General features: G+C 26.9%; 1 protein-coding gene across 3 annotated transcripts; it reads left to right on the top strand.

Moving 5' to 3' along the window:
* Nucleotides 1–817: 817 nt before the first annotated feature.
* Nucleotides 818–25,135, top strand: LOC112682884 (myosin heavy chain, non-muscle). Of its 3 annotated transcripts, none has more exons than XM_025553646.1 (30): nucleotides 818–1,188; nucleotides 8,249–8,405; nucleotides 8,506–8,633; nucleotides 15,474–15,497; nucleotides 16,114–16,206; nucleotides 16,268–16,430; nucleotides 16,546–16,689; nucleotides 16,753–17,120; nucleotides 17,190–17,360; nucleotides 17,430–18,215; nucleotides 18,280–18,539; nucleotides 18,602–18,818; nucleotides 18,887–19,216; nucleotides 19,276–19,399; nucleotides 19,470–19,678; nucleotides 19,775–19,903; nucleotides 19,962–20,094; nucleotides 20,160–20,338; nucleotides 20,933–21,166; nucleotides 21,221–21,406; nucleotides 21,494–21,688; nucleotides 21,750–21,914; nucleotides 22,057–22,484; nucleotides 22,555–22,697; nucleotides 22,770–22,959; nucleotides 23,052–23,169; nucleotides 23,237–23,400; nucleotides 23,485–23,627; nucleotides 23,724–23,795; nucleotides 24,871–25,135. In XM_025553646.1, the coding sequence occupies exons 1-29, from the start codon at nucleotides 841–843 to the stop codon at nucleotides 23,747–23,749; spliced, it is 5,955 nt and encodes a 1,984-aa protein (XP_025409431.1). In that variant the 5' UTR covers nucleotides 818–840; the 3' UTR covers nucleotides 23,750–23,795; nucleotides 24,871–25,135. The 3 variants fall into 3 exon arrangements, with proteins under 3 accessions (XP_025409431.1, XP_025409430.1, XP_025409433.1); XM_025553645.1 differs by having other exon boundaries at nucleotides 22,552–22,697; XM_025553648.1 differs by lacking the exon at nucleotides 23,724–23,795 and having other exon boundaries at nucleotides 22,552–22,697.
* The last annotated feature ends 494 nt before the right edge of the window (nucleotides 25,136–25,629 follow it).

Genomic DNA, 25,629 nt, shown 5'->3' with positions numbered 1-25,629 from the left:
GGCGTGTGCGTGCGCACGTCGCGCTCGGGCAATACCGCGTACTCGTATCGGCGGCACCGTACGTCATCGCCCGTTGGTTATGTTTATCGGCGTGTTACAGCGCGCGGTCCGTCGTCATCCCACCGCGGGACCGTGTGTATAATAAAGAACCGCTTCTCCCAGGTACGGCACCGATCAGCGGCACAATGGTTGTATAGTAACCGGTGGTAGCCAGTAGTAGCAGCAGCAGCAGCAGCAGCACGACTTGCTCGCACGCACATTACAACGCGAACCGTCGGCGGGTAAACAACGTTCGACGCGGGCACAGCGATAGCACACCGAACAACAATATCAGCCGCGTTACGCGCCGCACCGATATCACGTCATAACACCGCACAATATCACCTGACCGTTGCGTGCATTGCAACGACAGCCCATAAGGACACCAAGTATTTCGTACACGTCGCGTCGGTGTTTTCTCCACGGAATAAAATAGACGTACCATCGTCGACCGTTTTCGTCTTCTTCTTCTTCGTCGTCGTCGTCCCCGCCGCCGCCGCCGTCGCCGTCGCCGCCGCCGCCGCCGCCGCCGCCGCCGACGCCGTCGTCGCGCAGACACCGGGCACCACCACCGCCAGATGCGTAGCGACAATCCGGATATTGTGTTCGCCACCGACTTCTCGTAACCGACTCGCGCGCGAAACCGGACTTGGGATTTTTCATCCGCGTACCGATTAACGTCATAGGTTTTTATTTATTCGTTTCACTTATTTTTTTCTTTTTTTTTTTTTTTTTTAACGTTTTTATTCCTGTCCGCCGTGTGCTGTGAGTGCGTGTCGGAGAAGTGACACTCGCGCAGCTATGGACATGGATACCGACCGTTCGGATCCGTTCATGAAATACCTGGCCGTCGATCGCAACCAGCTCAACGATCAGCCCACACAAGCGGAATGGACTCAGAAACGTCTGGTGTGGGTGCCCCACGAGACCCAGGGCTTCGTGTCCGCGGGTATCAAGGGCGAGCGAGGCGACGAGGTTGAGGTGGAGATCGCCGAAACCGGCAAGCGTACACTTGTTGACAAGGACATGATTCAAAAAATGAATCCACCCAAGTTTGACAAGAGTGAAGATATGGCTGAGTTAACGTGTCTGAATGAAGCCTGTGTACTTCACAATATCAAAGACCGTTACTATTCTGGGTTGATATACGTAAGTGAAAATACCTATTATCATTTTTTTTTCATTTGAACAATTTGATTTTAAGCAAATTATTCACCCATTTGAATTATATCTCTTATCAAATTATCACAGTGGTTTGACAAGTGTTGATGTTGTTCCTGGGCATGTGCACAAGGTACTTAACATGGTAAAACATAATTGTTTTTCTGATACATTGCCAGAAATTGATGTACCTATAGGCGCTAACCTACACATATAATAGTGTTAAAAACATGTCATGATTTTTTTGAACTATTATGAAAAAATTCTGACAAAAACTCTACTCATAATAACTACCTACTTGTTAAAATCTTCAAATTACACAGTTGAACAATTTTAAAAATCTTGCTTATCATACATAACTTCTCATAAGCTAAAATTGGTTTTCTGATCTCAATTATTAATTTATGAGTAATTAATATTTCATGATCATATTTATTTTCTTTTATATACCAATGGCTTATTCATAAAATATTATTTATTAATTTGCTGAAATAAGCAACTTTTTTTTTCTTGAATATGAATAGTTGCCAATCTGATTGGCAACTAAAAAATGTACTTATTAAATGAATGTGATTCATAAGTTAGTCAACAGATTGGAATTTTTGATTAATTATTCTGTCTATTGAATTTTTTCAGTTTTCAATATATTTTGAATTTTATTTTTAGTTTAATTTAGTCTATTATATCAAATAATAATAATTTTAAGTGTGTAGATAAAATACCTGATATAATATAAATTCTAATGCGTATGGTATTTATATTATATCAAGTATTCTAAATAACTAAATTAAGTAGGTATATGATATAAATCTGGATACTAATCATAATATTTCTTAATAATTATTTAGGGATATATATTTCCAATTTATATAAGTTTGAAATTTGAGATACTAATTTTGTAACAAGTTTAAAATTTGATTTCAATAGTTTCAAAGTTCTTTGTATAAATACTTTCTAAATCTTCATTAGATATTTGATTGAATTTAAATTATGTACTTTTTTACTGTATAATTTTTATTAAAACTAATTTTGGTGAAATGAATGAATAAATAATTTATATTGTAGATGTATATATTTGACAATATTAATAAAATATAAAAATTTAGACAAGTAACTAGTTAAATTGCAATGGTTTTAATGTGAAAGTTTTATATGGTTTAAGATAATTTATAAGCCATATTAGGCTTCAAAATTATACAAGTAGTCAATAATACAAGGTTGTCAATAATATCCCTTACCTACATTTTTACTTGTTTAATTTGAATAGTTCATATAATTTATTTTCATTAAATTATAAATTTATTGTAACTGTATGTTTAAGTGTTTTTATACATGTTTACTTATAACAATAGGTTTATTTTAGATCTTCATAACAGTGTAGGTAGAAAATAAATTCAAATACAATTAAAAAAGCATAGTCTATTTCTTTCACATTTTGTGCTTTAGATAATTAAATAAATAAATTCAAATTATTTTTCTTCAAGTCTTAAATACGAAATCATATGAACCCAAATATTATTTTTATAAAAAAATTGTATCATATTTATTTAGTTCTGCCAAAACTTAAGTTGGGTACTTATTTAAAGTTTGATTAAAAAAAAGCTTAAAAATATATTAATGTATTTATATGTATTTTAATATATTAATGTAAATATACATTTCTTTCTATACTCACGATTTAAAAATTACTCTGTATCGTTATTTAACTTTAATCATTGTAAAACTGTTTATACTTTATCTTAACTTTTTTTAAAACATCACCTTTATTTTAGGAAATTTTACTTTTAACTCTTATAAATAGCAAAAAGGAGGTGTTGTGGTCAAGCGGGCAGGAGCTGACTGGCCAAGGAGGCAAAAGGGTGATCGTCTCCTGGGCCCTTCATAGTGTCATATTAATTACCCATATACAAAATGTAATATTAAAATATAATGGTAAAACACCAATCATTTACTATTAAAATATCCGAAATTGGATGAATTGGGCACAATTAACTAAAAATATTTATTAATTAATATGTAATAATAAAAGGTCCTGTTGATCTCCCCAGGGGCTCCTAGGTACCCATTCCACCACCGCAAGCGAGGTTAGGTAGCTAATTTAATTGTACATTTGTATGTTTGAACTCGTTACCGGAGGTTTTGATTTCTGGGCGAGACATGTATCTCACAACCAATAACCCATAAACCAAAAAAAACAATATAAATACTACACCAATATATAAGACTAATGATCTCAAAAAAATTTTCAATTACCATTACTAGTTTACCTACATATACCTCAAAATAATTTAAATTTAAAAACATAATCAACAAGACTGATCTCTGGATATTTCAAGAAATACAAATACTTATATTCCATTAGAACTTTTATGCTTCAAATTTATCAGATTTTTTGTATCACTTAAGAAAATCCTGAATCCCTATACATTTGTAAGAAAGGCAACCAACTATCCTGCTATTCCCATTAGTTTAAGTCAATGGTTAAGTATAGTCATGTTATAGTTCAATATTGTATAAATGGAAATATTAAATAGTAATGTTTAATTAATACATATAGTGTGAATGTAAGGTTTAACTCTTATTACATAACCAGTTTAATGGAATAAAATTAATAGATTTCTAAGATTTCTAGTTATTTGTTTTGATCAAATTCCTTGTAATAAAAATATAAAATATGACTACTTATTACCAAATGATTTGTTGTTACAAGAGTCATAAATGCTATATATATACTACTAATATTCTCTTATTAAATCATACATTCCTATTCTACATTTATGTATTTAAAATTGACATATATGTGTAATACAGTTGTGGTTTATTTTAAATTTAAGTACTTTCTTATAAACTTGGTATTTAGTTAACAATACACTTATATTTTGAATTTTTTTTTAAATCATTTGTAACAAAAATTTCATATTAAATTTCAAAACTATGATTTATTGAGCGTATTTCTATCCTAATTTAATTTAATAAAAATTATTTAGTTATAAAGATAAGTATAACTATGGTAATGTAATAGGTACTGATCATCAATATAATTTTTAATAGCAGCTTATAAATAATCTAAAATATTTAAATGTCTTCATAATTAATGTGTATAAAATAATGATGGTAAATACATACAGTCTTCTTTACTATAGCAGTTAAACATACATAAATTAACTAAGATATTATATTGTAGAATCTGATATCAATTATAAATTTAAGATTTATTAAATCAAAAGTACTAAAACTTTTGTTTTGTTATTAAACGCATATTATATTATTATATTATTTATAGTTAATGTAGTTATTATTAAGTAATAAATATGTAACAAAATTCAAATTGACATTTTAAATTAAATAAGTTGATCAATATTTTTAGTATTATTGTTTTGTAGGTATATACTTTCATTGGTATATTTTATTTGTTTGATTAATGTTACAGAATCTATACATACTTATTTACTTATTTACAACTTCATTTTTTACTTTTGGTTAGTAATTATTTTAGTGAATGATATAGAAATATTTCTCAAAAATATCTAGAATACAAAAATAGAATAACTACAAAATATAGATATTTTAATATACAAATATACATGTGGTGGTCAACATAGTAGTAGTTAGTTTAAACGTAGTATTTTTAGATTGTTGTTTCTGTATTTCTACGCAAACTTACAATCATATGTAAAAACCACACTACGAATATTTTTTTTTTCTAAAAATAAGTTTTGTATTTTTTTAAATTCATTTTTTAAATTCGTTCATTAAGAAATGAAGCAGTAACGTTCGAGTTTCGATTTCTAAAATGTACCCAAACACCACAATCTTTATTCTTATTAAGCACTTAGGAATGCAGACAGGTCATCTCAGGTCAGCCAGTGTGACATAATCTTGTCTGAACAACTCACCCTCGTAGTCTTATTAACCTTTATTATGTATAATACTTTTTAGCTTATTTTTTCCATGTTTTCATTTTATATTATAATTTAACTGAAATAAATTATCATGACTTATGAGATCTATATACTTATATTCCTTGTTTTTTCATTCATGATTTTGGTTAGTGACCACCATCATATAACATAACATTAATACTCGATTGTAAAATAAAACCTAGATAAATCAACTATTTGTTTGGTATATAATCTTTATGCATTAATAAAATAATTTTTACGAACACCCCAATACTAATGTAACAGCTTTAAAAGTAATACGTAAATACAGAGTAGAATAGTTAGTATAAATTGCTACTTAAAATTCCCAAAATTTATCAATCTGTTATATAAAACTCGTAAAAATTATTGATTTATTGACGTAAACTTAAATGGTTTTAATTGTTTGTTTTTATATTGCTGATAAAAGACTAATTGATTAAGATCAAATTCAATTTAATGGTAGAAATAACTATTTATGATTAAAAATCAAAAATATTTGATGCAATGTTCTACGTAATGAAGTGTTTTGTAATTTTCAATAGAATCATTTAATAAATAATATTTGCTAATTTTATTATTAATTTAATTTCACTATTTTTTAATCAATAACTATCGTTATTGCTGCGGTTTTATATATAAATCAAGAATTAAAATATATAGGAAAAAATGAATTGACAGTTTAAACGGAATTTTTCGTATATTTTATTTATTTATATATATTCTCAGTATATTCAAATCGAACCATTTAATGAAATAACAGTAAATATTGTTGAACTCTATAATACTTTTTCGTAATGTTTTAAATGTTTAATCTATCATAGTTATTATTACATTATTATATTTTTGAAGCTAAATAGTTCGAAACGAAGTGAAGCATTTTATTAAAATTGTTTTTAGTATAAGTTGTATAACCAGAACTTATTAATACATTAAAATGTTTCATTCTAATAATTCTTTGTAAATAGTCAAAATATTTTTATGCAATATTATAATTAATATTTACTGTGCATACTGCGTGTAGTTCCATACGCGTATTCTTTAAAAGAGGAGTGGTCATGTCCGAAGAATGAGTAAAGCCCATGAGTCATCTAACATATATGACACTTTTCCAACAAATATGCGTTTTTTTTTAAATTATATTCTCCTTTTCTATTTATATAATTTTATTTAATCGTTGTGTTTGAATTATTAATATTTAATGGACTAATTTATTGTTCTTAATTACCTATATTTTCTAGATTTTTATTATTTTATTTTTTTGAGGCCGTATCCACTATTATTGACTATAGTGTACTGTATAAATGTAATTTGTCGTAACCGATTAGTAATCGCAACAATAATGGTATGTTGGAATCCTGGTCCATTTTTGAGTTAATGATATTACAAAACGAAGGAGAAACCTTGTCGGGTGTACTGAATCATTCACGGAATTTGTTGGGAAATTATCACCGTTTAATCAGATTTAACGGCCATTCCAAAATTCTTGTAGAAATCAAATAGGTCAAATGACTTGCAGTTATTTCAATAATATGTTATTAAAATAAATGTGATCTTTTATAACTTTTAGTAAATTTTATTAGCTTTAGTAATAGTACTAATATTGGTACCCATGTATTTATTCATTATTTCTTAGTCCTATAAATATTCGAGAACTATTTTTTATTTTTGTGAAAAATATATCTGAAGTTAATATAAAACAAATTATGTTAAATTTATTAAAGAATATTATGAGAACTAATTTTTAATTAGTTTCTTTATTTACGTAACTGTAAGGAGGAACTATTTTTATTTTGAATTGTCAGTGCAATATTGCCATTTAAAAATTAAATCATTGCTTAAAAAACTCATTCAATTAATTTTTATATTTAAATTTTTTTTAAAAAAGAAAAAAAAGTATTTCCTAATTAAGTTATTAACCGTGTTTAAATAATAATTAAAAGGCGATTCGATAGGATGCTTTTAAACGATAGGGAATTTCAGTATTTCCTTGAAAATCGTGAAACATTGATATTTTAGATTCTAAATTGACATATGACATATTGTGAATACATTATAAGATGTATTTCATTATTAAATTATTATATGTAAAGTATAATTATTCTATCTTATAATTAAACATTAGTTTCTATTTTATATAATATTATCAATACATATAATTTGAGAATTTAATAGTAATTAGAGATATTTTTTACTTCTATTCAAATCTAAAAATTTAAATCCTTGGATTTTTTATCGTAGTTTATCCAAAAGGTATCTATTATTATTAAAGTATTTTACCACTTATTCTCTACATATATTATTAATATGACTATTGAATTGTGTAACTTATATTTGAAAAAATATAATTGTTTTTTTTACCATGGAAATATCTAAGAAGTAAGCACTTAAATGTATAAAATGTATTTTTTCCGACAACGGATGTTGTTAGTGTACAACAGGTTTTTTTTTGTAGTTATCTTGAGTCTTGACATTCTCTGTTTGAATAATCAAAATAAAAGAATATTGGAATTTTAACTTTTGCATTTTGATTTTATAATAAAGTCCTGATTCGTTTGTAACTGATTGTTATATTTATTTTAAATTAATTTTTATCACAAAACCTACTAGAATTCCTTAGCTTTTTTATTATTTTAAAACCCTAATTTTACTATAAATACAGGTATTTTATAAGTTATAAAATGATTATATCGTCATAATATACAATAGTATAAAATTATTTATGTTTTAAAATCATTGTTATTTTTAATGGTTAGTATTTTCATTTGTTAAATAGTTGTCCTTAAAATTAGTTGTATATCCACTAAATAGCTGTGTATCCTATCCTGTTAACTCTAGATAAATTAATAACAATACTGAATATGATAAAGTTTAACTATTAAACGACAACAATATTAATATACCCTTAAAAAAATGCAAAAAGAAAATTTAATGGTTAATCTATATTCTTAGATCTATCGTAATAGTGTACAATATTAACGACTAAATGTATGCATACAAATGAGTAATTTCTAAAAAAAAAATTTTTTTTAAATCCTTACTGCAAATCATTACATTTATTAGGATTTCGCTATTATGTTAAAATGGTTTTACATTTATATTCTAAATTTTTCTTTGTATATTTGCAGACGTATTCGGGTCTCTTTTGTGTAGTAGTGAATCCGTACAAAAGATTACCCATTTACACAGAAAACATAATGGAACGTTACAAAGGCAATAAACGGCATGAAGTACCACCTCACGTATTTGCAGTCACCGATACTGCATACAGATCGATGTTACAAGGTTACATTAATAAATATTTTTATTAAAGAAATAATAATGATGAGTTTTTTAGTTGATGAAACAAAATATTTAAATTGTTTATGTATTTTTGACATTTTAGATCGCGAAGATCAGTCAATATTATGTACTGGAGAATCAGGTGCTGGAAAAACAGAAAACACGAAAAAAGTAATCCAATACCTAGCTTACGTAGCAGCATCCAAACCCAAGGGAGTGATTCAACACGCTGTAAGTAACTTCATATCAGTCATATTGTATTTATAAAAAATTCGATCTGCTTATCATTTAATCTAAGTCTTGATTCTCACCTAATCAATTAGCAATTAATCAAATAAAATAATCTATTTCTTATTTAAATAAATAAGAAAAACAATTGAAATCTAAAATAAATAAATATTAAACATTTCAACTACGCTTATAAACTTAGTTACTTACAATATTTTAATGGAATAATGAACGGAAATAAATTAGGTATATTTTAATATATTTCTTCTCTTGTCAGTTTAATATATTATATTTCAAAATAATTTAGTGTGTTTGCTTTATATCTTTTAGAAATAGAAAAATACCATTACATTAGTACAACGAATAGCGATGTTATACGTATATGTTGGATATTAGTGTTATAAGTGTAGATTTTGTACATCAGCATTTCTGTAGGTTTGAAATGAAGGCGTAATGTTGATTTTACTTAAAACCACTCCCACTTCTATATTAGGCTCTTAGATAGATATCTGAAAAGTAATTCATGTAATAACCCGTGATTTTTAATCTGCAAGCGTTTAGTTATCAATTTTGTTGTTTTATTCATTAGACAAGTATCATATACCGATGGATGCGTGTAAAAACCTACTATAGTGCACTTGTAAGAAATCTGTGCTAAAAATCCATTTTTATCCGTCGATGCTTACGATGAAGCTAGTGTACTGTTATAACCAGAATGGAGTTGACCTTAACTTTATAAGTTAGCAATATTTCTTTCCATATTTGTTCTATTATGACCATATGTTTCCTAGAGTCGTATCAAAAATTACACTGATTATATATCTTAGTGATTTGTTATCATTCTAATTGATAGGCGCAAATGTACTTGGCCTATACTACTATTGCTGTATGATTGACGCACGATATACATTTATCTTGTATGTACCTGTATTTTCATCCGTTGAATATTAATATTTGCCTTAAAGAGCTGCGCGGCGTGTGCAATGTGCACGAATCATTACTCGGTGGCGGCAAACACGGTGAAAGCTATTATCTTTATTGGCTCGAACAATATATAATCTGTCCTTATTTTGTTTGGAATAATAGCGAACACGTCATTGTTGTTTACAGCTAAACACCCATGAATGGACCCAAAGACAGTAAAAATATTCATGTCTAACTTTACTATCATGGAGTTATAATCGTCAATTTCTGTATCGTCAGTATAGTCAATTCAAATCTAGGCGGTTTCCGTTGAATGCCTAATTATTAATTTACTCACTGTTCCAGCGACCTTACACGCTGATTTTCGTATTAAAATGATAAATCCAAATTCAGTCGCTGGTTTTTGACAAACATTCTTACTATTTTTTTTTTTTTTTAATATTTTTTAAAATCCTATTTTTTCAAATGAGCGAATAGTAATAATAGTAGTAATAATTCATTTGATATCCATTTGGTAGAATGATTTCGTTAAAAAGAAAAAATGTCAATCTATTCCATATTGTAGAGGAACGAATGCTTACAGTGAAAGTATAATGTCAAGATTTATCGGACTCCCGTAGATCTACAAGGATGAAGTTGAAGTTTGTTGCCTTATTTGGCGCCAAACTGATCAGTTCCCGCATATGGTCACAATTTTTTCTTTTCTTAATCGTGTCATGTGCAAATTCACATATTACTTATATAATACATCCGTATGGTTACCGAAACACACATATGATTATTGCATGCATTAACCTCTTTTTGGGTATGCGAATAGATACTAATTATACCATTACCATATCATTGAATTGTCATTGATTGAAAGACAAAGTAGCTGCTATTAACGTTACTATTAGGAAAACAAGTGTATGTTATACTCAAAGTTTTACTGTCTAAGTAAAAATTGTTTTACTTTATTTTAAAATAAAACAGTAAAATAATAATAATTTTAAATCATAATTATCTACTTATAAAAATTTTAATTTTATAAATTATTTTTAGTTTCAAAATTCATTTATAACCCAGATTAACCACTTTGGAAAGCTTAATTTTTCAACATAAAATATTTAAGCTCCGATTTATTTTAAATGTTTTATGTTTTAAAAATGTTATTAAAATATTTTATATTGGAATATAATACTAAATATTTTAAAATTTATCAGAATTTGTAAATGCTAAACAATTTTGTAATTGAAATGTACTAACCTCTGTTTTTTCATCTTAATTAAGTGCTTATAAAACTATCATAAAATGAATGTATGTATATAAGTATAACGAAAAATTGATGTTTACTAAAAGTAAAATTAGTTAACAAATCGATTTTAACATCTATATTTTTATGAGCTTTTTTTCGATATCCCTAAGTTTGTATTAATATTCATGCCTCTAGCCTTGAGTAATACATTTAAATTAAGATGATAATTTAATTAAGGAATCGGGCACGGTGTTTTACTGTCTAGTGTCTATTACTAGTGTAACATTCGCCTAAATTAGTAAGTATTTATTGTACTATCAAACGTTCTAATCAACCTAGTGAGGCGAGAAGAATTTTTACTACCAATTAAAATCCAGAAGTGAGGTTCAATTTTTTAATTGATTTCATTTATATCTTAAAGTTATTAAAACTAAGGATAATTAATTTTAGACTATCCTGATTTATTTGGGTGGAATCTAAAAGGATTAAAATAAACTGTATGGAAGTCTGTCTTAAGTAGGCTACAGTAATACTCAAATATGTTTTTAAAATCCATATTTTCTTTCTAGATCGATCAGTATATTGGACATAAATATGTATACAATAAAATACTATGTTACGCGTGTGATAAACTGTAACTGCAAATCTCCGTATTCAATTATATTTAATTCTAGTTTACTTAGCAACTTGTAATTATAATGTTTTCTCTCTCTTTAAATAATTAATTAATTTATGCAATCTATAAATCTAATTTACAGTAGATTGTGTTAATCATGTGTGTGTGTGTGTGTGTTCAACTGAAGTCATTTCGAGATATTTTTTAAAATATATTTCAATATAGTTATTTATATAGGTAGTAAAATTGTTTTATTTGACATTTTTTTAATTTTTATAAATATTTAATAACACCAATAAGACGGTAGTCTGCATTTATTAACAAAATCAATTTTTTTATTTCTTACTTTATATTTGTTGTTTTGAAATTAAGAATACATAATCTTTAATAATTAAGATTTTAATGCCTTGATTACGTTTTTTCGTTATTTTAATTATTAAAAAATCTTTATATACATATATTTTGATTACGAATTAATGATTTAACTATTATTAGAATTATACATCGAAATTAGTCTTCATTAAAAAAAAAAAAAAATCCCAGTGGCGACGATTCACAATATCTTTGAAAGTTTTTTTTTTAATACTTTTAAATATTTGTGTTTGTATATTTTTGTCACTACTTATTTTTTACGTGATACCCTAATTTACTTATAATCTATTATAAATATTATAATTAATAAACCGAACTGTCCAAACTTAATAAATTAAACAGTTTATTTAAATGGAATTTATCAAACGTGGTTCACTATTTATTGTTTGAGGAACTGTTGACTTCAAATCATAGGTTTTACTTTTAGGATTCTATAAGCAATTAGATATTTATAAAACAGAACATTCATTTAATTGAAAATTTATCGTCCAGAAATACACAATATTTTTTCGACACTGGTTTCAATAAATTCAGATTTATATTTGAATAATTGTAATTTTTAAAAACTAAATAGTTAAATGTGGTAAATATCGCATTATGCAATTATTACAATAATAAAATATTTTAGTCGATGCAAGTTTTTCGTATTTAATTAAATCACTGGAATTTTTCTTTGAAATGTAGTATCAGTTTACCATGTCGTAGATAAATATATAGATGTAATTGTGAGATATATTGAGATGTATAAATATGATGATATTAGATTGATTTTTCTCATTGTTAGTAAGTTAGAGACATGTCATAAATTAAAAATAAATAGCTACAATAGCAATTAATAATAATCCAAAACTGGAGAAATTATTAATAAAGATACAGCTACATCAAATGCGGCGTTTGTATGTTTATACACACATGTTTATTCATAGCTAATAAATCATAGTGTAAAAAAAATAGTAATAGTAAAAATTAACGCAATAAGATTTTCTGTAGTAGTTTATAGCAGTTGTCTTATTTTTTTATACGCATAGTGTTGTATATTATTACGACGTATTAATGTTAAATAGAACTCATTTATTGGCCGTGTGGCCTTCTGTCTGTTGTTTGAATTGACGATTTTTTTTCGTATTAGTACAACAACCTATTACAGTCAAAGAAGACCTATTATGGAATTATTATAGTGATAGCGCCGCGGCGATGTTAAAAATCCTTCCTAAAATCAAACAACGAAATAATATTTTGTAATTTACCCGTTCGCTGCGTTTTGCTCTTGGTTGATTCAAAGTTGTCCCTAAACCCACCGCTTTGCCTTAAATAATAGCACCTTGTTCTTATCACGACGTTGGAGAGAAACAATATGTGTTCAACTGGTCTCGTGAATGTGATTTTAAAAAATGTACTTAGTTTAACGGTGCATGTAAAAGAAAAAACATTAATATTTTATTTACTATAATTCCTTACTTAATCAGAACATTCGTTATTATTATTCCCATTATAACTTATACTAATTATTTAAGGTTGCCGTCTGATTTATATATGGTGAGCCTTATATCTTATTAAAATACTTGAAAAATGTTATTCCAATTTATGAGAAAAATATTGAAGTATTTTTTTGAAATCCATGGGATATGCAAAGGGTATGATAAATAGTTGAATTTTATTGTTAGTTATCGATTTTATCTGCGGATGTAATAATATTATTTAATATTAATTATACTAATATTGTTTTACTAAATTATTAGATTTGAATTTCACAACAAAAATAATCCTAAATTTCCCAATTGAATTATTCGAACGTATAATAAAACGTATATATGTTCAGCTGATGGACATATTTGTAATTGTTGTTTACAAATTATTACGGTTTGTTTAAAAACATTATTAATAATAATGTAATATTGTAACGTTCATAACTTGAATTGCAAAATATACTAAATAATACCATATTAACAACAACGAATGCAACATTTATATTTACACAAACCTCGAGGAAACAATCTGTGTCCATATGTGATAGTCTGTATTCGATGATAAGAACAACTCGGGCTCATTAGTCCTATTTCTTAGACATAGTGTAATGGGTCCATAAAACATATAAGGCTACGTTTTTTATATGTTGTTAGAGCAAGTCGTTTTATGCATAACGTCGTCTTTGTCACACGTTTATGTTAATCATCACGTTCCTTGTATGCTGCGTATACAAACGTGAATTTAAATGGGAGAAAAGAAATCGCAATTCAACACAAAAACCACGAAGAATGTAAAACTCAAAGGAATGATACCTTGAAAGATAAAATTAAAATATTCGTATTGGTAATTATCATTTTTCATATCGCTGAATTTTTTTTATTAAGTTTTTTATATTCTCAATATCAAACATAAATTTATGACGTGCCTTCATGCATATAAACAAAATTGTAGAGCTATAGGTAGCTGAAATGAAATCCACGTACTGTCTCCAAACCATAACAAAAAGTAAAATGTGATGAATCTGTGTAATTGCAAAATAATAAATAATGATTTTTTTTTTTAATTTTGTTTCGATATTAATTTTCCAAATTTATTTCAAATAAATGTTTTCAATACTATATAAAATAAGTGAGATAACATTCTTTTTAAAAATAATTTGTTTATTAGTCATAACTCATCACTTAATCAGTCATCGTTATTTATGAACATAAAGGAACCGTGTAGATTACGAGTGGTTCTACCCAAATAAAAGATAATACAAACAGGTTCTTTAGTTGGTATTAGTATTTAATACTTAGGTAGTTTTTTTTTCCTGAAAGCTACATGCTAGCCTTTGATAAATATTTCTTGAGTGTGCGTACAAATATCGCACTGTATAGTATATTTAGGATTATTACTTTATACTGATAAGAAAAATACTTATCGATAATTATTATTCAATTTATAATTATTTAAAATTATTTGATTAAGTTAATTTATGCTTTTGATTCAATTATATTTTTAATACATATGTCAACGTTCTTTAAATTATGTATGATATACATATTTCAGTACAGTACTAGATTCCTATTAAAGAATTATAACTGATAACTATTTACTATTAGTATATCTATATATTATTGTATAGCAATATTTTATCTATGACAACTGTTTATTCCTATAAAACACGGAGTGACTGTATTGAATACATAATAAGTATAGTCTATTGTAAAATATTTTAAATTGTTTGACTTCTATTAGATTTAGTATAGTAAAAAACTATATTTTTGCTTTGGATACATTTCTCATTATTTTATTTGTCTATTTATTTACCTGCTTATAATATTTTTTGTAATAATATGTATTCAGAAAAAATTATTGCATAATATTTTGCATTTTAGTTTTTACTAAAAAAGGTTTGAATAAATTTGCTAGCAGCCTTTATTAGCTGTCTTGAGTTATTTTTTTTTAACAGAATTACCCTGCCCAATTAAATTTATTAAAGAATGAATCTTTTTATCCTTAGTTGTTAAGTATTAAAAAACTGATTATATATTTTTAAAATATGCTAGAATTATTATTTTTTTTGTTATTTTTATTTAACATTTTATTTATTTAAAATACTTAATACTATTTAAGCTAGTGCTACAACTATTTATTTCCAATACTTTTGTATACAATACATTAATATACATTTTATTTACTTATTTGTGTATTTTGTTTTTCATGTTTCTTCCCTGGAACATTATAGTCGCCTGGCCCAGCTTTAGTTGTTGTAAGTATAAATTATGTTGCATAATAATTTGTTGAATCTCATATTTATTAATAGCATTGATTATAGATTATAGAATATAATCTATTTTGAAATCAATATTAACAGTAATATTATATTTTCATGTTTAATATGAGAATAAATATATTTATGTTATACAAAATATATACAGTGTTCTTCAACTTGGCAAAATTAATGAAGGGGAATTCTGTTTACTTTAAAGAAAAATATCGTCCCCAAGACTTGTTGAGCGGTATAATTATAACGTCATAATAGTAGGGGGACACTAAAATTTCTAAAAATTAGATGGGGTACTCCATTCCCCTGCATCCCCCTCAAGTCAAGCACTGCATATATAAGTATTTTATTGTGTATAAAAATTATATATTTACACTTTTACTGAACAATCACATGAAATAATTTACCTAATTACATTAGGTAATTTATTAAATTAGGTTTAATTAAATGATTAACATTATTTTACTACAATTTTTGCATGCTTTCCATTTGGATTGATGAAATATTTACTTTACTAGTGTAATAATAATGTTAGTTTTGAGGTAAGTAATAAAAATGCTAATTTAATAGATTAACTGAATTAATTTTTTTTTTTTTTTAGGGTGAACTTGAACAACAACTATTACAAGCAAATCCCATTTTAGAGGCATTTGGTAATGCCAAAACTGTAAAAAATGACAATTCTTCCAGATTTGTAAGTGTTATTCAAAACTCAGAAATAAATAATTCTAACTATGCTTTTTAAATTATTTTAGGGTAAATTTATTCGTATAAATTTTGATGCGTCTGGTTTTATTGCTGGTGCTAACATTGAAACATACTTATTGGAAAAATCAAGAGCTATACGTCAAGCTAAAGATGAACGTACATTCCACATTTTCTACCAGCTTGTTTGTGGTGCATCGTCTGAACAAAAGAGTATATAATTTTTATTTTCAAATAAAATTATAAAATAAATTATTTTATTACTTTATGAAGATAGTATAAAACAAAAGTAAAATTCTAATTAAATTTAATTTATACGTTTCCATAGAGGAGTTTATTCTTGAAGATCCCAAAACTTATAGTTTCCTTACAAATGGAAATCTCCCTGTTCCTGGTGTAGATGATGCTGCTGAGTTTAAAGAAACAGTAAATGCTATGAATATCATGGGAATGACTACTGAAGATTATTCTGGTTTGTTCCGCTGTAAATGTTTACCTATGAATAAATGTATATGACTTTTCAATTTTTTTACAGCTATCTTCCGAATTGTAAGTGCTGTTATGTTGTTTGGTAATATGCAATTTAAACAAGAACGTAATAGTGATCAAGCAACATTACCTGATAATACAGTTGCACAAAAAGTAGCTCATCTTTTGGGTTTATCAATTACTGAAATGACCAAAGCCTTCCTTCGACCTCGTATCAAAGTAGGCAGAGATTATGTGTCTAAAGCTCAGACAAAAGAACAAGTAGAATTTGCAGTGGAAGCTATTTCAAAAGCATGTTATGAACGTATGTTCCGTTGGCTTGTTAACCGTATTAATCGTTCTTTGGATCGATCTAAAAGACAAGGAGCTTCATTTATCGGCATCTTAGATATGGCTGGATTTGAAATATTTGAAGTAATTTTTTGTGTTATAATTTTTTTTATTTATATCAATTTTTAATTTTAATTTATTTTGTTTAATTAGTTGAATTCATTTGAACAATTGTGCATTAATTATACAAATGAGAAGCTGCAGCAACTTTTCAATCATACCATGTTTATTTTAGAACAAGAAGAATATCAAAGGGAAGGTATTGAATGGAAATTCATTGATTTTGGTTTGGATTTACAACCTACTATTGATCTTATTGATAAAGTAAGGATTTTTATAATAAACATTTTATTTTTCCTAAGTTTTTGTAATTATTTTGATATTTTATAATAGCCTATGGGTGTTATGGCTTTATTGGATGAAGAATGTTGGTTCCCAAAAGCTACTGATAAATCATTTGTAGAAAAATTAATGTCTGCTCAAAGTGTACATCCAAAATTCCATAAAACTGACTTTAGAGGTGTTGCTGACTTTTCTATAATCCATTATGCTGGAAAAGTTGATTATTCTGCTCATAAGTGGTTAATGAAGAACATGGACCCATTGAATGAAAACATTGTTCAACTTCTTCAAACATCTCAAGATCCATTTGTTGCACACATTTGGAAGGATGCTGAAATTGTTGGTATAGCACATCAAGCTCTTACAGATACACAATTTGGAGCACGGACAAGAAAAGGAATGTTCCGTACAGTATCACAATTATATAAAGAACAATTAAATAAGTTGATGATAACTTTGAGAAATACAAATCCTAATTTTGTGAGGTGTATTATCCCTAATCATGAAAAAAGAGCTGGTAAAATTGAAGCTCAACTTGTGCTGGATCAGTTACGTTGCAATGGAGTGTTAGAAGGAATAAGAATTTGTAGACAAGGTTTTCCCAATCGAATTCCATTCCAGGAGTTCAGACAACGGTATGAATTGCTTACATCTAATGCTATACCCAAAGGTTTCATGGATGGCAAAAAGGCTTGTGAAAAAATGATTAAAGCTCTTGAACTCGATACAAATCTCTATCGTGTTGGTCAATCAAAAATATTCTTCAGAGCTGGTGTACTTGCTCATTTAGAAGAAGAACGAGACTTTAAAATTTCTGATCTTATTGTGAATTTCCAAGTATGTATCTCTGATTAATATAAATTTATAAATACTTAGTTCTTCTTGTATCTTTTGATTTCAGGCTTTCTGCAGAGGATATTTAGCTAGAAGAAATTATCAAAAACGTTTACAACAGTTAAATGCCATTCGTATTATTCAGCGAAATTGCTCAGCATACTTAAAACTGAGAAACTGGCAATGGTGGAGATTATACACCAAAGTTAAGCCATTATTAGAAGTTACTAAACAAGAAGAAGTATTATCCATTAAAGAAGAAGAATTAAAGGTAGTCAAGGAAAAATTAGAATCTCAACAGCGTGGGGTTGTTGAACTAGAAAAAAAGTATATTTATTAAATTATTTAATTTTTAGAAAATTATAATTATTTATACAATGACATTTTAGATATCAAACAGCAGTAGACGAGAAAAACGCTTTGGCTGAACAACTGCAAGCAGAAGTTGAATTATGTGCTGAAGCTGAAGAAATGAGAGCTAGACTTGCTGCAAGGAAATTAGAACTAGAAGAAATACTTCACGATTTGGAAGCAAGAATTGAAGAAGAAGAAGAACGATCTAGTTCCTTAGCTCAAGAGAAGAAAAAATTACAAATAAATATTAATGTAAGTACCATGTATTGAAATTTTAATAATGAGTTTCACATTAACATTTAAATTATTTTTGCTTTTAGGATTTGGAAGAACAATTAGAAGAAGAAGAAGGTGCGAGACAGAAACTCCAATTAGAACGTGTACAGACAGATGCCAAACTCAAAAAGTTAGAAGAAGATCTTGCACTTGCTGAAGATACTAATATAAAACTAGTAAAAGAAAAAAAGGTTTTAGAAGAAAGAGCTTCAGATTTGGCACAAACATTAGCCGAAGAAGAAGAAAAAGCTAAGCATTTAGCTAAATTAAAAGCAAAACATGAGACAACTATATCTGAATTAGAAGAACGCTTATTAAAAGATAATCAACAAAGACAAGAGATGGATCGTACTAAGCGTAAAGTTGAGACTGAGGTGAGCATTCTGATTTATATTTAAAACAATGTATTATAATGTTAAAACATTATTTCAAGGTTAATGATTTGAAAGAACAACTGAATGAAAAGAAAGCTCAAGTAGAAGATTTACAATTGCAACTTGGTAAACGAGAAGAAGAATTAACTCAGGCATTTATGAGAATTGATGAAGAAGCAGCTAGTATGTTATTAAATATTTATACTTTTATGTATAATGTGTTCAGTTAATAAATATAAATAATATTTTACAGGCAAAGCTCAATCTCAGAAGGCTCTTAGAGAACTAGAATCACAACTTGGTGAACTTCAAGAAGACCTTGAAGCTGAACGTACTGCAAGAAGTAAGGCTGAGAAACAAAAACGTGACCTTAATGAAGAACTTGAAGCTTTAAAACATGAACTTTTGGATTCTTTGGACATAACAGCAGCTCAGCACGAACTGAGAGCTAAACGAGAACAGGTACAATTATTATATATTTTTATTATTTATTTTTCATAAACTCCCATGCTTAACCTTTGAAGTATCTTTATATCCATATATTTTGTTTCCTATTAGGAGTTGGCAACCTTAAAAAAATCATTAGAAGAAGATACACAATCACATGAAATCACTATTACCGAAATGCGACACAAACACAGCCAAGAAATTTCCGTTATAAATGAACAGATAGAATCTTTGAAAAAAATAAAATTGAACTAGTAAATAATTATATATTTATTATTATGTGAATTATTATTTCTAGTCAAAAAGTCAATTGGAAAAATCTAAACAAACTCTTGAAGCTGAAAATGCTGATCTTGCGGCTGACCTCAAAGCTTCTGCATCTTCTAAATCTGAATTGGAAAGAAAGCGTAAAATTGTTGAATCTCAACTTAGTAAGTATCTTGTTAAACTAAATTCTATGTGTAATGTGATTATAACTAACATATTTTCTCTATAGGTGAGGCACTTAGTAAACTAGCTGAATCAGAACGATCGAAAAATGAATTACTTGATAGATTTTCCAAACTGAGCAATGAATCTGAATCCATTGTAAATCAATTGGAAGCAGCTGAACTTAAAGCTTCTGCTGCAGAAAAAGCAGCTGGTACAATGGAAACTCAATTACAAGAAACACAGGTACATTAATATAATAATTTACAATGATTTTTTTTAGTTACGTTTATTTGAGTTGCTATACCTTGAATATCAGAATTGATTGTAATATCTAAACTGAATTTTAGATTTTGAGTAAAATCAAGATTTTATTGATTTTACAAAGATATTTCTTTTCTTGTGATATAAATTTTTGTATGGTAAATTTGTTCTTTGTAAATTTCTTATATTTTATAAGATTTAAAATTGGACTCAGATGATACTTAATAGAAGTTTTTTTGATTTTCTAGTTAACTATAAAATATGCAGTACTTTATTAAAATTTGTTTTCATATTTAATAATTATCGTTAATTAAAGTAGACTTAAAATGACTAACCTAGTATTTTGAATTACTTTTTTTTTTTTTTGTAATTTATAATAATATTTAAAACAGTTTATTATTAAAGTAAAATAGCTTATATTCCTAATAAATGATGGATTTTTGATTAATTTTAAGCATAAAGATATTCTTAACTAAAATTCTATTTCTTATTTATGTTACCACTCAAATTTGAGTATTATTATTACTGTATTATTATATCATTTAATTATATATGTATATTGGGTGATTGTTTTAGACACTTCTCGAAGAAGAAACTAAATTGAAATTATCATTGAATTCAAAACTGAAGCAAATTGAAAGTGAAAAAGAACTTTTACAAGAACAATTGGAAGAGGAAGAAGAGTCAAAAAAGAATATGGAAAAACAAATTGTTGCTCTTAACTTGCAAATCACTGAAAGCAGGAAAAAGATGGAAGAGGAAGCTGAGCAATCTGCAGCTATGGAAGCTTCTTATAAAAAGATGATTAAGGTATGCATCATTGTTGTTTATTTTAAAAGTTTTGTTTATAATTTATTTATTTAGGATGTGGAATTATTACAACGACAAATTGAAGAATTACAAGCTATCAATGATAAATTAGAAAAATCTAAAAAGAAACTTCAATCAGAATTAGATGATATTAATATTGATTTAGAAGCCCAAAGATCCAAGGTTATTGAACTTGAGAAAAAACAAAGAATATTTGACAAAACTCTTGCTGAGGAAAAGGTATAGAACTATAAAGTTTTATTTATTTAGAATATTTAATTTAAATATATTATTACAACCATTAATAATTATTTTTATTTTATGTAGGCCGTTTCAGAACAAATGGCAATTGAACGTGATACTGCTGAACGGGAAGCTAGAGAAAAGGAAACACGTGTACTTTCTTTGACAAGAGAACTTGACGAGCTGATGGTTAAAGTTGAAGAATTGGAAAGAGGAAAGAGAACTCTACAAAATGAATTGGATGAGCTTATCAACAATCAAGGAACAGCTGATAAAAATGTATATACATTTTATTTATTATAATTTTTGTAATTTAATTAAAAAAAAAAATATTTTATAGGTTCATGAATTAGAAAAAGCTAAACGAATATTAGAATCGCAATTGGCTGAGATACGTATACAGAATGAAGATTTGGAAGATGAACTTCAAATAACTGAAGATGCTAAATTAAGACTTGAAGTGAATATGCAAGCATTAAGAGCTCAGTTTGAACGAGATCTTGTTGTGAGTAATTTATAAAAATAAACTATTTTATTAATTTAAAAATTATCAGAAACTATCTATATTAATATAAATGTTGATTGTGGTTGGTTAATTTTTCATTTCTCTAATTATTATGTGTTTTTATGTTTTGAAAATATTTTAGGCTAAAGAAGAGCAGAGTGAAGAAAAACGTAGAGGACTTCTGAAACAAATCCGTGACATTGAGGCCGAACTAGAAGATGAACGTAAACAGAGGTCTTCTGCAATGGCGGGTCGCAAGAAGATTGAAGCTGATTACAAAGATTTAGAACAGCAGTTAGATATGCATAATAAATTAAAGGAAGATGCTTTGAAACAACTGAAAAAATTACAAGTGCAATTGAAGGATGCGACACGTGATGCTGAAGAGGCAAGAACTTCTCGTGATGAGCTATCAGCCACAGCCAAAGAAACTGAGCGGAAATTAAAATCAGTTGAGGCTGAATTTTTGTTATTGACGGAAGAATTATCAGCATCTGAAAGAGCTAGACGAGTTGCAGAAAGTGAAAGAGACGATTTACTCGAAGAAATGAATAGCAATTCTAACAAGGGGTTAGTATTTGTTATAATAATTATCACAACATTTGAACTTAATTTATTGGGTATTTAATTTTGTTAGCAGTACATTAATGGTTGATGAAAAACGCCGATTAGAAGCAAGAATAGCTACTTTGGAAGAAGAATTAGAGGAGGAACAAACCAATTCAGAAACATTGAATGAACGTAGTAGAAAGGCAATGATACAAATTGAGCAATTAAATTCTGGTAAATTTTGAATATATATATATATATATATTAATTGCATATTTTTTTGTAAAAAAATATTTTCAAATATAGATTTGGCAAATGAACGATCAACAACACAAAAATTGGAAACAAACAGAATGTTGTTAGATAGACAAAATAAAGAACTGAAAGCCAAATTAGCAGAAATTGAAACTAATCAACGAGTTAAAACCAAAACTGCTATTTCTAACCTTGAGTCTAAGATTGTCAACTTAGAAGGGCAATTGGAATCTGAAGCTAAGTATGTGTGCAAAAATAAATAAGAAATATTGCAACCAGAAGTTCTATTTACATTTTGTTATTTTTGTTTTGTTTTGTGTAATTTTTAATTAGGGAAAGACAATCACAACAAAAAATTAACCGTAAGCTTGAGAAGAAGATGAAAGAAATTGTGATGCAGTTAGAAGATGAAAGAAGAACTGTTGACCAATATAAGGAACAAGTAGAAAAGGTAAGTTAAAAAAATATAAAATAAAATAAAAATGTTTTGAATTAATTCATATTATTTTTTTGTTTAGAGCAATGCTAGAGTAAAAACACTTAAAAGGCAAATTGAAGAAGCTGAAGAAGAAATTAGCCGAGAAAAACACCAGAAACGTAAAATTCAACGTGATCTTGATGAACTTTTGGAATCTAATGAATCTATATCCCGGGAAAACAATAATCTGAGAAGCAAGCTCAGGTTTCTTATATATTTATTTAATACAAAATTAATTTAGTATATTACTTTTAATAAATATTATTAACTATTTTTTTTTAATTTTAGACGAACCGGAGTTACTACTTCTAGAATGGGTACTGCTGGTAGTAAACGAGGCTCAACTATTGACGATTTATCAACAGTCCATGGAAGTTCTCTCGATGATTCTTTGGAATCAAACAATGGATCAAATGATACAAATTCACTAGGTAAATGAAGTAAATGTATAATTATGGTAAAATTGATATTTGTTTTATTATTTTTGTGGTCAAGTCTATGGTGTGAATTAATATTACAATATTTAGGTACCGAAGACATGTGGTCTCGCTAAATTTTGAAGATAATTACTTTTCAATTCAAAAAATTAATAAATAATGGTATGTAGGGAATGCACATGAAAAATCTCTCTTAGTTAAAAACCTGGATTGGGTATGTAATGTGACTATTAGGATTTCCTAAATCCTTAGGGTGTAAACATTTACATAAAAGTTATTGGTTTTTCATAGAACGCATGGGAAAAATATGTATAAATTAATATGTACCCTTTATGTATTTCAAGCTATCACTATTTAAAAATATTTTGTTCTTTAGTTGATTATTCTTTTTATTTATCTTAATTATATATTCTAACCTTTAACATTATAGTTATTCAAAGATGATATTACCTTTTTTTTTTTTATTATTTTTAAACACCAACAAACTTCAATGTCACTATTTTTAGTTTTTGGGTATGATTTATGTAATTTAATATTTTTAATAAACTTTAATAAATTTGAATATCAAAGAGAACAAAATATTTTGAAATAACTGTAGATTTTATTCAAAATAATAACTGGATAAATACATAATTTATTAACAATTGTAAGAAGATAAATAATTGTAATTCAACTAATGTTTTATATTTAGTCTAACCATCTAGTATTGTTGCCTATACTGTAATATAAAATCATGTTTTTGTTGTTCACAATGAATAAGATTCATTTAAGTTTATTAACATTTTTTTTTATTCTTAGTTGAATTAATTAAATACTACAATTAATTTCTAAAAAGAGAATATTCAGTAATGTCAATTGAAGTTCTCACTACTTTAGTAAAAAAAATAACCGGGTACGTCAATTGACATATTTACTTACAGCAAAATACCGATATTTTTATAAAAACAATTCACTCTCTGAGTAATCCATACAAATTAATATTTCCTCTTCATAGGGTTAATAAATATGCTACAGGGTAGGGCGTATAATTCAACTGGCGAAGATTGGTAAAAATATTTCCTACCCTTAGGCACACTATGTACGCAATGGCATGTACAATCCAATAAAACACTGACATAATTAATCATTAATTATCTAAATTAGTATTTAGTTTGATCACATTTATTATTAAACAATATAATTAATTTTTTTTAATGTAGAATTGATTCAAGCCAATATAAATGTTATAATTTTTCAGGTCCATGACAAACAAAACACAATTCTAAGGAGTTGTGATGTATGGCTCAAAAAGAAACCGAATTTTTATTATTTTAATTTTAACTTGAAATTTTTTTTTCCAAGAAGACCCTCAATCATTATTATATTATATCCATTAGTGTATATTATAAAAATTTGATCTGGTACCACGGAAATCTTAATAATTGCACTGATTTTACAAAAAATATTCTGGAAACAGGAAGTATTAAAAAAAAATACCATTGTTTTTTGTAATGAAAAGTGGTCATTATTTATTATTTATTTATAATTATTCTATGTTTTTTTTTTTTTTTATTATTTGTGTTTGTACAAAATAATTTCTTATCTAACAACAATAATTATTTATATATTAATCATAAATCATTAACCATTTAATACATATTAATGCCATTTACATTTTTATATTTATATTAAAATATTCTCGTCCAGTAATGCTACACATTCCTTATTATTATATATATTTATATATTTTTTTTCTATTTGTTACATTTTATACAAATTTTGGACATGAAAACAAAAAACAAAGAAATGAAAAAATGAATTATTTTTTTATTTTATATTGATAATATTTATATGTTCAAGAATCAAGGTTGTTATGTGAAAATAGTGTATTGATAGGCAAACATATATATTACCACAGATTTTTTCTTTTTTATACTATGATAATTATTATATTATTTATTATATAAAAATGCATTTACCATAATTATGTTTATGTATAAGCATTATTTTATAGTTA

This window comes from Sipha flava, unplaced genomic scaffold (assembly GCF_003268045.1).
Source record: "Sipha flava isolate LNK unplaced genomic scaffold, YSA_version1 213_pilon_pilon, whole genome shotgun sequence".
Lineage (NCBI taxonomy): Eukaryota > Metazoa > Arthropoda > Insecta > Hemiptera > Aphididae > Sipha > Sipha flava.
This window is presented reverse-complemented; position numbering and strand designations above follow the sequence as displayed.

What these genes read in the sequence shown, in the direction of transcription:
- LOC112682884 (XM_025553645.1), top strand. Translation starts at nt 841, where the DNA reads ATGGACATGGATACCGACCGTTCGGATCCGTTCATGAAATACCTGGCC. An exon ending in CTGGATTTGAAATATTTGAA is followed by an intron (nt 17,121 to 17,189) that starts GTAATTTTTTGT and finishes TTGTTTAATTAG; the next exon opens with TTGAATTCATTTGAACAATT. An exon ending in AATCTGAGAAGCAAGCTCAG is followed by an intron (nt 23,401 to 23,484) that starts GTTTCTTATATA and finishes TTTTAATTTTAG; the next exon opens with ACGAACCGGAGTTACTACTT.